This window comes from Ornithodoros turicata, chromosome 10 (assembly GCF_037126465.1).
Source record: "Ornithodoros turicata isolate Travis chromosome 10, ASM3712646v1, whole genome shotgun sequence".
Classification (NCBI taxonomy): domain Eukaryota; kingdom Metazoa; phylum Arthropoda; class Arachnida; order Ixodida; family Argasidae; genus Ornithodoros; species Ornithodoros turicata.
In genome coordinates, this window is record NC_088210.1 from 23,682,883 (window position 1) to 23,698,686 (window position 15,804).

The 15,804-nt window shown below is 45.3% G+C and overlaps 3 protein-coding genes across 8 annotated transcripts; 2 read left to right on the top strand and 1 right to left on the bottom strand.

The window, feature by feature from the left end:
- Window positions 1-3,605: 3,605 nt before the first annotated feature.
- LOC135371119 (tubulin alpha chain) lies at window positions 3,606-5,592 on the bottom strand. The gene is made up of 3 exons (XM_064605132.1): window positions 5,483-5,592; window positions 4,045-5,116; window positions 3,606-3,985 (listed from the first exon to the last, which is right to left on the bottom strand). The coding sequence occupies exons 2-3, from the start codon at window positions 5,098-5,100 to the stop codon at window positions 3,686-3,688; spliced, it is 1,356 nt and encodes a 451-aa protein (XP_064461202.1). The 5' UTR covers window positions 5,101-5,116; window positions 5,483-5,592; the 3' UTR covers window positions 3,606-3,685.
- Window positions 5,593-6,857: 1,265 nt separating this feature from the next.
- Window positions 6,858-8,849, top strand: LOC135370335 (glutathione S-transferase C-terminal domain-containing protein-like). Its single transcript, XM_064604056.1, has one exon. It carries the CDS (start codon window positions 7,076-7,078, stop codon window positions 8,822-8,824), a length of 1,749 nt encoding a protein of 582 aa, XP_064460126.1. The 5' UTR covers window positions 6,858-7,075; the 3' UTR covers window positions 8,825-8,849.
- A 1,499-nt stretch (window positions 8,850-10,348) lies between these two features.
- LOC135371120 (E3 ubiquitin-protein ligase RNF185-like) lies at window positions 10,349-15,804 on the top strand. 6 transcript variants are annotated; one of them, XM_064605137.1, is made up of 7 exons: window positions 10,349-10,414; window positions 10,504-10,576; window positions 11,956-12,111; window positions 12,188-12,316; window positions 12,475-12,532; window positions 12,896-13,013; window positions 15,214-15,804. In XM_064605137.1, the coding sequence occupies exons 3-7, from the start codon at window positions 11,963-11,965 to the stop codon at window positions 15,306-15,308; spliced, it is 549 nt and encodes a 182-aa protein (XP_064461207.1). In that variant the 5' UTR covers window positions 10,349-10,414; window positions 10,504-10,576; window positions 11,956-11,962; the 3' UTR covers window positions 15,309-15,804. The 6 variants fall into 6 exon arrangements, with proteins under 6 accessions (XP_064461207.1, XP_064461206.1, XP_064461204.1 ...); XM_064605135.1 differs by having other exon boundaries at window positions 10,351-10,414; window positions 11,953-12,111; XM_064605136.1 differs by having other exon boundaries at window positions 10,349-10,576.

The following is a 15,804-nucleotide window of genomic DNA, read 5'->3' on the forward strand; positions in this document are numbered from 1 at the left end:
TCCCCATGTTAACCAATTGTGGTGTTACTGTTTTGTGGTCCTAGACGTGTGCCCCACTGGATAATTTCTTTCTTCTGAGCATCCCTTTTTTTTTTTTTTTCTCAGGCATTTAATAGTACATGTCACGCGTATCATGTATAGGGGACTGTATAACAGGGCATGCCCCCACTGTGCCGTTCTTCTTTCTTTTTTTTTTCGATGCGTAGTCTAGAATAAAGAATTTTGACTTTCAAAATCAACATACGACACACTGAAATAATTAGGCAGTGCGACGCAAAGACGCGAACCCATGGACACGATTCGCTCTTCGCCCTGTGGACATGTCACCAAATCGAAACATGAACTCAACAGTTATCTTCGAAGATGGAACGTCGGCGGCACTTACAAGATATCCGCCACAAAAGCTTCTCGATCACACAAAAGAAAAAAAGCAACCAGAAGGTGCGCCTTCCCCGAGTAAAAGCAATTTTCTTTCGGCGCACAAAAGGCAGCCACGCGCCAGGCAAGCAATACCCTCATCTGGAGTTGTCGACAGGCACGTGCCTCTGGGGAGGTGCCGCACAGCCACCGTGGCCACAGCTAGCTTGCAGCAGGCAATTGACAACTGCGCGCGCAGATTGGTCATGTTCTAACTTTTGCTTATGTTTACAATACGGAACAAAAAAAAAAAAAAAAAAAAAAGAAGAAGCTCGTTTTTTTTCTTCCACCGTAACTCTCCAACTGCGTAAAGACCGACTTTTTATTTATCGTTTTCCATACATGGTCGATGTGTCATAATCAGCACGACGTAACTTTATTATAACACAGTGAAAGAACGATTCGTTGTTCTATTCTGAGGATGTGACGACCAAGGACACTCTAAGAAAAAAAAGGGGTAAAATAGGGAGTCATTGTCCCTTAGATTGCAACAGCTCCACATTTTAGTTTCCTAAGCCCGATATTTACTCCGCAGGACTGCAAATTGTCACTGAACTTCGCAAATGGTCTTCCGAATGCAACAGGCTTCGTAAATATGTGCTCTTGGTCAATTTGATGGCATAAGGCTGGTATAACTCATCCAACTTAGCAATTTTCCACCCGCACGGAGTATGAAACAGTTAGCGTTTCTTTCTTCGCAAATTGTGCCCTACGTATGTCGCAAGAGTTTATATCGCTCGGCATATCCCTGTTGACAGTTTAATTCGAAGTATTTTCATGCATGCACACGGATTATGTACCTGGGATTCTTAGAACAGAGCGTCATATGCAGTCCCCGCTCTGTGACATTCATTTAGTCCTGTGCATTTACTCCCGAAAGGGGCTATTTTTTGTGGCAATGCATTTAGTCCACAAAATGAGTAAAATTACTCCTTTTTTCTTAGAGTGTAGCCACGGTATGACACCGTGCACCCTGTCTTTTCCTGCACTGCTGATTGTGAGAAATATCCTGCGGTCTAGTGACAAGATATTCTGTAGCAGACGACAGGACCGATGGTGTCGTCTGCTATGTGTCCAGTACCGCGTTCCATATATCCTGGCGCGATCAAAAATTAATAATTGATCATTTGTTGTTTTATGTCACAGCGGTCGGTATGCGGAATAACTTTGCGTTACCAGAGGGTGCGCCACAATCTCAGCACAATCTCAGGGGAGAGAGAAGCATGGCTAATAACTGTGTTGATGATTTTCACTCCAATTCTGTTTCATCCGTAACGGTCAAGTCGGGTTGTAACTTCACAGCTTCTGGAAGGGATACTCGTCGGAAACACGACTTGCAACGCTTTCGCTCTCGTATCTCTTTAAATTGTGATAACAGACTACCTACCGACATAGTACTGTTTATATTCATTTGATATTACACCCAAACTACAAGCTGTTTTGATATAAATCGTGGTTCCAAAGTACAAGCATGACACATTGATTTTCCATTTAATCGGTCGCTTTATTTTCATGATACAGGGACAGGAAAGTCGATTACAAACCCAGAGAAACTGTATTTTCTTCCGAAAACTTGGGAGCTTCAGACGAAGAGGAAGCTTGTAACAAATCGAGCAGTCTTTTAGCAATCTAATTTGAAACATTGCTGTACTGGTGGTTGTAGTGGTGGCGTGCCATTTCTAAGCGATCTGCCTACCTGCCTGCTCTACCACGCGTGCGCTGCGGAGCCTCTCACTTAGCAGCACTGAAGCGACCCAGACCGTCATTGGCACCCACTATTGAAAACATACACCCACCACGGGATACCGAAGAAGAGATTCTCGAGCTGTTCAGGCAAGTTCAGGCAATGTTCCTTTGCGATACCCCACGGCGAAAAGAAGACATTGAACAAATGTCATGTCCAGGTTACACGCAGCACGGTTGACGAAAGTGATCGCGTCCATCCTTGGCTCGTGGCTTCGACGCAACGAGCGACGTCCAGGACGCCATGGAGACAAAACGGCGGATGTTTGCACGGGGAAGAGCTTCCCGACAGCTAAGCAGATGCACAAGAAAAGAAGATACGTGTCTGTCGCAGCGGATTGTCCATCAGGCGCCCGAAACCGAAACTAAAGGAAAAATAAGCTAGCAAACAAGATGGGGAAGCTGCCAATTCCGTAACCAAGTCAAACAGAGCCTCTATCGCATATCTACATCTAGCGTTCTTCAGCCCTGAAAAAAAAAAAAAAAAAAAAAAAACCGTAAAACACACACACAGAGCAGCTATAGTCAAAACAAACCCACGAGGGAGACTAAGCGAGTGGCCTCCTCTTCCAAGCCCGCACGGGATCCCTACTTACAAGAAAAAGGCTATCTGAGCTGTTCAACAACAATTCGGCTACATGCATCTTGTGCGATTCCGGAGAAATCGAGGGCATGTAACACATTCTGTTGAAATGCCATGCTCGACACCCAACCCCCTCTTCAGAGCCAATCACATCCACACTCGGTTTCGATTCCCCGAACAACGATATCATCAGGAAAACAAAACGACTCCTTGTAAACTGGGAAAGAATCTCCCAAGTGATGACCAGAGGCTGAGGCGCCTGAAGTCCACCCAGCGGCGCACGCCCAAGCGAAACCGAAACCAACATGACGCTCAAGCCAACTTTAGCCAAGCCGAGCACATCTACAAGTCACCTACCTCCTAGTTACACGGACACCATAATATTTCCTTTTGTTGTAGACGTTAGTCTAGTTTTCGCCTGTGATATCATCCTGATACCTGCCGTTTTAAAAGGCGCCCTTCTGCGCGTTCAAAATTCAAATTACCATTGCCCAATCATGATGTAGATTTCGTGGGCCGATGTGTAGCGCTCCTAGCGGATCGTGCGGACGTCAACAGTGCCAGCCCATGCATTGTCGTGTACAGCAGGATGCACTCACACAACCTGACAGAATCCCACCCCCACCCCAGTTTAGTTTGCAGCGTAGAGCATACCGGCGAGGGGATTCAGCCTGGAAAAACGTGCGCGCGTGGTGCTGTGGCAAACATCCGGACCTAAACGCTTGGTAGATTTATGTACAATCATTTATCAACAGCTGCAAGATAAGTACCATGAACAGTTCTTTGTTTACTTAATGGCGATGCTCAACCGTCAGTTAACTTTAGTTCCACGCGATGAATTAAAAAGGCAACAGAGCCGAAATGGAGTCAGCTGCATTTACTTCTTTTCAACAGCAAAAGCCAATAGCAACAAGGCAAAAAAAGGTGCAGCACAGCTGGTGCTTAGAACTCTTCTCCACCCTCATCATCAGCACCCTCAGCAGAGTCTATGCCAACTTCCTCGTAGTCTTTCTCCAGGGCTGCCAGATCTTCACGTGCCTCTGAGAATTCTCCTTCCTCCATGCCTTCACCCACATACCAGTGAACAAATGCTCGCTTTGCATACATAAGGTCAAACTTGTGGTCCAAACGGGCCCAGGCCTCTGCAATAGCTGTGGTATTGGACAGCATGCAGACTGCACGCTGGACCTTAGCCAAGTCACCGCCTGGAACCACTGTAGGTGGCTGGTAGTTGATGCCCACCTAAGGAAAGGGAAACAAAGTTAGAACAATACAGTCTTTGCAGTTGCAACTGCGTGTACCTTGAAACCAGTAGGGCACCAGTCAACAAACTGAATGGTACGCTTGGTCTTGATAGCAGCAATAGCGGCATTCACGTCTTTAGGGACGACATCTCCTCGGTAGAGCAGGCAACAGGCCATGTACTTCCCATGACGGGGGTCGCATTTTACCATCTGGTTGGCAGGCTCAAAGCAGGCATTGGTGATCTCAGCAACTGTCAATTGCTCATGGTATGCCTTCTCAGCAGAAATGACAGGAGCATAGGTGACTAGTGGGAAATGAATTCGAGGGTAGGGCACAAGGTTGGTTTGGAACTCAGTCAGATCTACGTTCAGTGCTCCGTCAAACCGCAGAGAAGCAGTGATGGAAGAGACGATTTGCCCGATAAGCCGGTTCAAGTTGGTGTAGGTCGGGCGTTCGATGTCGAGGTTGCGCCTGCAGATGTCGTAGATAGCTTCGTTGTCAACCATGAACGCACAGTCAGAGTGCTCCAAAGTAGTGTGAGTGGTGAGGATAGAGTTGTAGGGTTCAACCACAGCAGTGGAGACCTGGGGTGCAGGGTAGATGGCAAACTCCAGCTTAGACTTCTTCCCGTAGTCGACAGAGAGACGCTCCATAAGCAAGGACGTGAAGCCGGAGCCAGTGCCCCCGCCGAAGCTGTGGAAGATCAGGAAGCCCTGCAGGCCCGTGCACTGGTCCGCCAGCTTACGGATGCGATCCAGCACCAAGTCCACGATCTCCTTGCCAATCGTGTAGTGGCCACGAGCATAGTTGTTGGCCGCATCTTCTTTGCCGGTGATCAACTGCTCAGGGTGGAAGAGCTGGCGGTATGTACCAGTGCGAACCTCGTCTACGACAGTGGGCTCGAGATCCACGTACACAGCGCGAGGAACATGTTTTCCAGCTCCGGTCTCGCTGAAGAAAGTGTTGAACGAGTCGTCTCCGCCTCCAATTGTTTTGTCGCTTGGCATTTGGCCGTCAGGTTGGATGCCATGTTCGAGGCAATAAAGCTCCCAACAAGCGTTCCCTATCTGGACGCCTGCTTGGCCAACGTGCACAGAGATACATTCCCTCATGTTGCTTGGATATTATCTGAAAAATGTATAATTCAACGTGAAAATCTGAACTGGTGAACAAAGGTAAACAAAGAAACCTAACTGACGTGTCCATACCGGGAAACATTGTGAACTCCATCGAAAAACGGTTTCGTTACGTGTATATATCTTCCCCTTCCACTAGTCCTTTACAACCCTCAACCAGTTATTTCCTGAACATTAGGCGATTTTTACAACCACTGTTTAGGCCACACCCAATGCAACTGTCACTGCAAACGACCGCTGACATGGCGTCCAACGTTCCAGAACTTGCGGTTGCGAACTAAAGCTCATCTGCTTTCAAATATAACTCCTGCAGCCAAGGAATATAGTGAAGAACAAATTATGGAAGACAAGTGCTTACATATAAAAAGCTTCACAAAGACAATAAGTCCAGAAGCTGCCGTTCACAACAAAGCTCCGATGACTCTCGTTGCGAATGGTATAAAATCATTCCGCGCACACCGCGTTTTATAGAACATGTTGCGCATGCGTATTGTAATTGACGCAAAATAATTGAAAATAATGCGTATGAGTTCGTTAAAGTGTGCAAGATTGCAAATTTTACGCTAGAAACATCATTTAATGCTACAATGAAGGAAGCACTACATAATGTGTCTTGCAAAATTATGAACCTTTTTCTGACGCGGATGTGGCCTGGTTTACACCCGCCCGCCCTGCCGTTGGCCCTGCCCGCCCAGCAAAGTACGCAGGCGCAGCCAGCGTAACGGCTTTCGATTCGTTTTCCTCATTCGTTTTTTTTTTTTTTCGACATGGGTTGCAGGGGTAGGGGTTGCAGGGCAACGCCCTTTCGCTTGGTCCATCTGTTTGTGTTGGTTCCATGTCCGTGACCATGGCAATCACTTTTTGCATGAACCTCTGGTTTTATTTGTGAAATATAAGTTTTCTTGTGGAGAAATCCGAAAGACGGAAGGAGCAATGACTAGTGTTTGACCAAGGCCCTCGCCACCAATTTTGATGTTCTGAATCATACGTAGGGGACAATCTACTCGAAGCACTAGGGTATGCGTCACTCGGTGCGGGAGCTCCGTCCCCCCCGCAATGTGTCCCTTTCTATCCGAGGCGATACACGATAAATAACAGTATCATATCGTACGCAGAAAAAAATCACATGCTCGTCGAGGGCTTCTTATGTTGTTTTTGGCGTCACCTCGCTACATAAAAAGAGAGGGGGAGGAAGAGGTACTGGTGCAGCACGTCACCCCCTTCTGTGGCATCCCCCGGTGCGGACCGCACCCACCGCACCCCCCTAGTGACGCCACTGTCTATCCTCTCGTATAATAATATCGCTGTTTACATTCATGCTTACACATAGCCAAGCCGGTCTTGCCCATTTGTATTTTTGGCACAAAGTCGGCGTGTTAGTTGTGGCGTGGGTGTAGTTAGCTCCTAAACACTCCTAAACCTAAACTCTTTTGAGTTTGAGACAGGGCGGGCGCCCGTGCAATCACCTCGGTGAAATCAATAGTGGTTCTGGTCAGGGATATTCCCAGGATTTTCGTGTCGGGGAGGGGGGGAGGCGGTGCTTCGCCTACTCCCTGGTTCAGGTTTCAGGATCTATCCGTTTTGAATCAGGCTAGATGTTCGTAGAGAACATGAAAGAGGACAGTGAAAATAATAAAAGGGATGGTTTCCTCAAAAAATAAAATTGAACAAAAGTTTACAGTTAAAAGTTAAAGTTTAGAACCACCGCTAGGTGGATTTCGTTGTTCTCTTCTCTCCTCCTCCTCCTCCGCCAAGATGGCATCTGGCATCCTTCGTGTTCGTGATTTCCGCTTGTGCCTACGCGCCTCGGTTGAATCTGGTTAAACCGTACTCACATTTTATGTTCGAATACACCTGCATGTGTTAGTTCTCGTCAGTACTAGTTCTTCCGTGCGGTGCTCAGCAGCTGGGACTGAATTTAAGGAATCGAGAGAAAAAAAAAGAGAATACAATGGAGTCGAGTCCGGTGCTTATGCTGAATGTGATAAAAAATGACGAGGATTCTCTCACTGTGCCTTTGTCAACGTTTATTACCCTATTTTCATTTCTATATTGTGAAGTAACTGACGTTGACATCTTTTTCGTCGAAGGCAGTTCTGACGAATTATCATCGTACAGCTTTCCACTCCCTGGAAATGTTCTCAAGAAACTGGCATGCAACCTCATCAGGGGTGACGTCAACAGAACTCTTCGTGACTGCAGGGCACCAGCTGTGTTTCTGCCAAAGTTGAACACCTGTATAGGTGGACTAGCAGCTGTCATCCGATGGGCTATAAGTCACCAGAGTGCAAAAACACCCGGCCATTTCTCCAGAGCTTTGCTTGGCTTCAGAGGGAGCACGCTCGTAGCCTGTTCAGAATCTTCACTGTGGACACGATTTTGTGAGATCGACATCGCCAAAGCAGTACATGCTCTGTTCAGGCTAGCAGAGAGCAACAGTGACGAGTCGTTTGTCTTGCCCGAACAGTTGTGCCTCCTTGAGGCCCACATGCAACATCCAGTAAGGACGCATAATATTCGCAGAAAACAGCAAGATCTTCAGCAAAAGGATGGTGGCTCAAAGAAAAACAGCAATGATCTTCCAACTCTAGAGCATCAGTACGTAGAGGGCTACGAAATGACGATAGCGGACATCATACTTTTTCCATGCATATCAATTTGCATTTCCACCATTTCGAGGATGGTTGGTTTGGTGGATCTTGCTGAGAACTTGCCACTTATTGTGAAGTGGTACGACAAGATGCTGAGCGATCAACGTTTATCTCTTGCATTTGAAGAATTCTCCCTAGGAAGCACAGTAGGTCGCTCAAATACCATGCCGCAAAGTAAGAAAGTGATAGAAAGAGTTGGACTCCCCCAGGACAACCTGTACTCCAGGAACCCAGAACGCTGCAAACCAAGAATCCGCCATAAAAGTCCACAGCCACTCATCAACCGCCTCCACTCCGCTGGAATTGAGTCGGAGCTGGCACCGAACCCAGCGAAGGAACAGCTTCCGCTCCCGTGGGACAGTTACCCGCAGTATATCCACCCAGTCGGGGGTGGCCTTCCAAACAAGAGAGTGTCTCGAAAGTGCGAACAAATTGAGAACATGGTGGCGCTAGTAGTGGAGCATGCGTACCCAGGGTGTACAATTGTGGACTTTTGTTCAGGAGGAGGACACGTTGGTGTAGTGCTTGCGTACCTGCTTCCAAATTGCAAAGTAATCATGATCGAAAACAAGGAAGAATCAGTGCTACGTGCAAGGAAGAGGTTAGAGGTGTCACAGCTCAGTAATGTCACTTTCTTTCAGTGTAACATGGACTACTTTTACGGAAATTTTGATATCGGTGTGTCGCTTCACGCGTGTGGCGTGGCGACTGACCTGGTGATTCAGAAGTGCATGAACAATAATGCTGTCTTCGTGTGTTGCCCATGTTGCTATGGCTCAATGAGCAGTACGGACAATGTTAAGTACCCCCTCAGTCACGTGTTCCGATCTTCTGGTATCTGCTACGAAGATTACATACTGTTGTGTCATTACGCTGACAGGACAGAACAAAACACGGCGACGTGCCAGCAGGGTGTTTGTTGCATGACACTTATTGATGCTGACAGGGCATACTGGGCTAAGGAACATCAATATGATGTTTTGGTTACTCAAATGTACCCCAGCGATTGCTCTCCAAAGTGCCACATATTGATAGGAAAGCCAGCGTAAGACAATAAATATTTTACTAAAAGGCCGTGGTCCTTCTATTATTCTGCTACACAAAACCTTTATTGAAGTAGTGTGTTCACCAGTCGGGGCTTTATGTTGAAAAAAACTATGACCATAAAGTATGCTACAATGGTCTGTCTATGGATTCATTTTTGCCCATCCGAAGGTTCTTTAACGTGAACTGAAATCTCGGCAGCTGTGCCATGTCACTGAAGCTTCTTGGTGACATGGCACAGATCTCACCAAAATGAATACTTGGTGGCATGGCACAGCAGGGCATGACAGGGCCGGTGTGCTCAGCCAGGTTTGAACAAACCCACAATGCTGGGATCAGTTTTCAGACACCAGTCTGACATTGGTGTACAGCTTGGGACAAAAGTTGACGGAACGCCCGGGTGTCCCATTTCTCCATTGGGAACAGCAGTGAACAGTAGCTGCCACAGATACTGAGAAATGGATAGAATAGGTGGCCACCCGTTTCTTATTCAATCTCTTCCTCATACCTAGCAGGCGGCCGATACGATGAAGAAATACCCCAGTGCTCTGTTCTGTGAACTTTTGTCCCAAGCTGTACAACATCATGGTCCAGGAATGTGTGCATGGCACAGCTGTTCTAGTGTGCATGCTAGCTCAGTGGTGTAGCACAGGTAGTATATAGCCAGAAAAATATTTTAGGAGGGGTCCTGGGGACTTTACATTGGGGAGGAGGATTCCACTCTCGCTTCCCTCTCCCAAATGCACTACCAAAAGTATGATTTTGGGGAGGGTTGTTTGAACCAGGCACCGTTTGAACTTACGAACCCTCCTCCCCTAGTTGTTTAAAATCGAAGTCCAGTGACGAGCGAACGTTTTCTTGGGAGAACACAGACTGCGTGTTGGGCGTTCGCGTTCATAAAAATCAGTAGCACATTCGCAACAAGCAGAAAAGAATAAAAAAGTTTCGTATTTAATAAAAAAAAATTGTCGTAAATATTGCTCATTTCGGCTTGTTCCCGAATCCTGATAAATAATTCAAAGAACATTCGTACAAGTACAATTTTCCGACTTTAACCGTGTTGCTTCCAGGGAAAAATCGAAAAATACATCCGTCACAGGCACAGGTATGGTGATATACTGTGAAACCCTTTTATTTCGCGAGCCCTTAATTTTCGCGAATCGAGAAAATTCGCGAAGTTTATGGGCACGCGAAAATTTCAAAGAATGAGCTCCAGCAGATCAGGGATTTGCGTGACGTTGCCCGACTACCATGGCGGATGACTGTCTGATTGGTTAAAGATTGGTAAGTGTGCCGTGTGACGTCACTGAGAGACGTCACTTGCACCACACTTGTGTGCCCTGTAATTGGCGGGGCTGCGAATGTGCGAACGCTTGGTTGACTTCGTTTATCATCTTGTTTGCACGGTGGACTCAGGACAATGAATGCTTTGTGATTAATTGTCGAGTGCTTTCGATCAAATGTTACAATAAAAATTATCTTAACCTAGGGTTAACCAAAATATTTTCAAAATGACCTACTTTCTGGCGGCTCGGCTGTAACCACCGGAATAACGTCACTCTACTTGCGCTGGTTGTTGACGAGAATGCAAGAAGGTAAATAGGATAAAGTGAAATTATTTCTCGTCGAACTATAATTTTACACATCGCTTAACGATAACAGAATGCGTAACCTCTTTCTTCAGTTTGTGACAGCTTGGTACAAATAAGGAACACTGTCCTTTGAGATTGCCGTACTGTTGCAAGTGAAAGTTGCAGGTGAGCACGCATTTACAAGGCGAATAGGGCTCTATTTGTTAAGCAGAAGACGTAGCTTTTGGCTACACTAACATTTCGAAGATTCAACAGAAAATTTCAGTTAACTATGCGGGTTGAGACATTAAAACAAGTGTGGTTCGATCGACGACCTTGGAAGCGTATGCGAACGCAGACGAAGTTTGGTGTTACTTGTTCTCTTTTGAGTTATCTTAGAGCTGTCTCGAAGCGTCTCGCGTGTCTTCTTACGTCGTACACGTCTATCCCTCTTCAGAAAGATATTACCGGCGGTGTCTTTCGGCAGTGTATCTTGCCACTTTTTGAGGGACTGGCGTGCATATGGGCGTACGCTATAGTCAGAAGTCCTGCCGTTATGCACTAACCGCGGTTTTTGATGCTTACTACATTGCACCTTGTGATACGTAAGGGTGTCTTTTTCTGTCGCGTGAGAGGGTGAGTGGAGTGCAGGACGTGCCATGATAAATGAGTCTTGGTAGTATACTTCGAAATCACATGAAGTTCCACTCAAAAGCATAGGAAACACATCTTTTTACGTGTTCTGTCAATCCGTGTTTTGTCAAGCAACAGGTTAATGCATTTTTGAAGTTGCAAGGAAAAGTCCACAGTTCCACACACACACAGAAAAAAACAACGAAAAAAAAAGAGTAAAATTCGTTGCAATTAGAAAAGTTTGGTTGTGCCATCAGCTTGTAAACTTCAGTTTATTTATGACATGGCATTACATCTTTTCTACACTTGTGGAGATGTGCGACTGTTGTAGCTAGCCGACGGCACAGTAGCTCCTTGGAGGAATGAAAATAATTAAAATGGTTCACATAAATGCAGTAATTTCTTTCTTCTGCCAGCAATGTGTGTTTCAGCATGTAGCATTAGGGGACTGCGAAAAGCTTGTATGTACGATAATGGTCGAAGTGTGCAAAAGTAAAATGTTTGTCATACAGTATACAAAGAATCCTATTCCTTTCAGTTGAAGTATTTGTGTGACAACAATTATGAACCGGATGTGTGGCCATAGTTCATATGCATTCATTTTGGCATTGTAAAGGAACAACGCTTCACGAGAACTCAGTGAGAGCAACTACAAGTCTTAAGCAGCAGCACAGTGGTGGGGAGGGCTTTTAAATGGCACCCACTTCTGAATCGCCTAATTCTGCTAAGATTTTGGGAGAAAAGTAACCTCCCTGCAACATAAAAACTGTACAAGGTAACATGCTAAAGTTACGACAATGCTACTGGTGTGGGGGAATCGGCAATGTTTCATTTTATACCTGCTCGTGCACAATATTGATACAGCTTGCGAAAGCTGCTTTAGAATCCCCGAAGAACAAGGAGGTGGATTGTGGCCACTTTATATGCAGCAGTGCGAGCATGGTGACCACATCGGAGAGCCCCCGAGGGGCATCAGCTTCGGGAAGCGAAGAGGGTAACACAGGCACCCAAGATGGAAATTTTGAATGCAACATCTGCCTTGACACAGCAAAAGATGCAGTTGTGAGCCTCTGCGGCCATTTGTTCTGGTAAGGCGATTCCTCACCGATATCTTTACGCATCCGATGGGGGCCTGTGTGTGATGAAAACATTCATACGTAACAGCTGGCCCTGCCTGCACCAGTGGTTGGAGACTCGGCCAAACAGACAGGTGTGCCCTGTATGCAAGGCTGGCATTAGCAGAGACAAAGTGATCCCTCTTTATGGACGAGGTGGCTCTAAGCAAGACCCAAGGTGAGGCGTGGTTATAGTAAGGACGAGAATAGAAGGGTCACTGGATTTTTGTAGGGGCTTAAAGGGGCACGAAAGTGCAAAAAAAATTTCTCCTGGTAGAATGAGAGATGCTGTTACCCTGACGGTACTATCGTAACACAGAGTGCTTTATTTTTCAGAGACAAACTTCCTCCCCGTCCCCCTGGACAAAGATCAGAGCCGGAGAACAATGCTGGCGTAAGTTGTGGATCACTTGCAGATGTCACGTTATGAAAACAAAATAAAATTAATCCAGAGACCAGACAATGTGGTGTCGCTCATGATCAGAGTTGTCTCACAGTGTAAGGTCACAAATTATCACCACTCACGAGATAATTAATCTGAACATGATGCTCCCTTATTTTCTGAGTGTAAACACGGAATCACGGAGCTAGTATGTATGTATATTACGCGGTTGCGCAATGTTTATGGTACTTTCGTTTCAGAAATCAAATTTTCAGTGGGTGTATGTCATAGAAATTATGGTAGACAGTGTCTTTGGAGAAATCTTATTTGTTGCATTGAGCACACACGTTACGTCTACGTTTGGTTTCCTTTCAGTCTTTTCCCTCCTTTGGATTTGGCGACACAGGATTTCACATGTCGTTTGGAATTGGTGCTTTTCCTTTCGGTCTGTTTGCATCTACATTCAACTTCGGTGATGGACGTCCACCCCCAAGTATGTTTTCATGACCTATATAGATCCAATATGTCCTAGGTTCTAGATGTCCTATTGCAGGTTCAAGATGCTGTAAGTCAAGTTGAGTACGCTGTAAGAAATTATATCGTGAACGCTAAGGATATGAATGTCATGATATAGGACATGAGAGAAAAGTGGCAAACCAAACGTGATCCTAATAGCACGGTTTTGTGTTACTTGAATAGCACGAAGATGCAATTTATAAGTTAAGCCCCAGACAGGAGCACAGTAAGATAAGTGGGAATGTATAAGGGCATAATGTATTGTATGTATAATGTATGATAAATTGATGACCACGTGTATGATGTGTGATGATGTATGATATGACCACAATATATGATAAAATTATGAAAATGGTAGATAGACCGTGGGAAAAACTTCGGCTTCTTACAAGATGCTTATTCCGTATGAAATCCTGCGGATAATACGATTAATGTGTAATGTAAAATCAAGATTTCTGTCAAACACGACTCCTAAAAATTTTGTTTCGTGACGAAATTCTAATGAACTTCCCAGAAAGAATACTGAAGTGGCCGTGATAATATTTTGCTTATGAGAATGAAATACCATTGAACACTGTTTTATTTTCATTGAACTGTAATTTATTAGTATGACACCAGTAAACGAGATTACCAATGTCTTTATACAATTTTAACTATAGATAATCCATATCCTTACCAGTTAATAGTAACATAGTGTCATCTGCATACAAAAATGCTTCAGAAAATTCAATGTGCTCAGGGAGGCCATTAATATACAGTAAAAAGAGAGGCGGACCTAGTAGAGATCCCTGTGGTACGCTAATATTAGAAACTAGAGGCTGAGAGAAAAGCCTCCTGACAATATGAGACCGGTTTTCAAAGTAACTAGCAACTAGGTCAAGCGCAGGTCCTGTGATACCATACCTGGCCAGTTTAGAAAGAAGTATTTCGTGGTCGACACAGTAAGAAGCTCTAGAAAAGTCAACAAAGAGAGAAATGGCTAAGCCACCGTGGTCGATAGATGCATTCCGTAAAATTTGAAAGAGCTGTTTTTTGTCGAGTAACCGCTACGAAAGTTGAACTGGTTTGCACATAACACATGAAATTTGTTGGGATAGGTCGTCAGGTGCTTTTGTAACAGCCTTTCAATGATTTTGGCCACCACAGGAAGAATCGAAATCGGTCTGTAATAACTGATATCAGAAGGATCACCCTTCTTAAGTACAGGCACAATAATCGCACATTTAAGTGGATCAGGAAATACACCTTGCCTAAAAGAAAGATTCACAATGTGAGATAGCACAGGGGATATAATATTCTTCACCAATTTTAATTTAGATGTTGTCATACCCTGGTGATGTATTACATAACGATGCAATAACCTCGGCCCCTTCCGTAGAAGATGTAGGTTGACGAAAAAATAGATTGTTGAAGACGGCATGGCATAGGAACAGGTGGTACGTTTCCGTTATCACTATCAACAAAGGTACTAGGAAAAACTCGCCCCTTCCTTCTGGAGAAGGAAAGGGAAAGAGTAACCAAACGTCGTCTTTTTTTTTTTTCTCGCTCATAAATCACGAACGATGTGGGGGGGTGTAACGATGCAATAACCTCGGCCACTTCCGTAGCAGATGTAGGTTGACGAAAAAAAGATTGTAGAAGACGGCATAGCATAGGAACAAGTGGTACGTTTCGGTTATCACTATCAACAAAGGCACTAGGAAAAACTCGCCCCTTCCTTCTGGAGAAGGAAAGGGAGAGGGTAACTGAACGTCGTCGTCTTTCTTTTTTTTTTTTTTTTTTTCTGCTCATAAATCTCAAATGATCTAACGGATGAATCCCGTTCCTTTGTGTGGGTGTCGAGGTGAAGGGATTTTACGTTCCGCACGGAGAAATTTCTTTTGCCTCTTTCTGCAGATTTTATCGGTAGTTGTACCGTGCTGGACAACAGTCTACAGAAAACTCGCTCCGGCGCATTCCTTCCCTAGAGTGACACGGTGGCAGCGAATGGTAACGTACGGACTTCCAAACAGGCGGCTGGGTTACCTGGGGACATGTCTGTAAGTCCATATGGTCCCTTTTGCTGGTACCATGTCCCCCCGAGGAAGGAATGCACCGGAGCATGTTTTGTGAACTTTTGCCCAGCACTGTACCTGCAGGCAACATCATCGACGGTCTCACCTCTCCGTTTGTTTCAGCCGTGGGGAGCGAGGAGCACCGCCAGGATCAGTTTGTGTCACAGGTCTTTCTCTGGGTTGCCTGCCTGTTCTTGGTCTGGCTAATCATGGCATGAGGCTGGAGTGGGTTTCCCTTGCCTTGGGTGTGCAATTGACACCCTTTTACCGGTCAGCGGCGGTGTGACAGACAAACCGAGCATGTACCATGTACATCAGGAAGAGCTTTCAAATCTCTGAAATTTTGTGGGGCTCATCTTTTGCCATTTAATGCAGCACTACTAGCAAGCTTTTATATTTACGTTGGGAGGGTAATGCCTCTCCTCTTCGCTGGTGTTCTATAAGGGAGATGTACAGGATATTGACGAGAACAGGGAAGATGGAATGAGGATTGCCGGGGTTTCGATTATGTGTGGAGCTAAAGGGTTAATATGTAAGCAGCTGCATACGGGGCACAGATGTCAAAGTTGGCATTCCGTAGCGAGCTACGGCAGATTACACGAAGCTTGACGTGGCTCGAGAGACAGTAATATATTTTCCTTTTCGTACTGTTGTCACTTGATTTTTTTTTTTTTTTTTTGTCATGGTATGTAAATAAAACGTGGTGGTATTTGA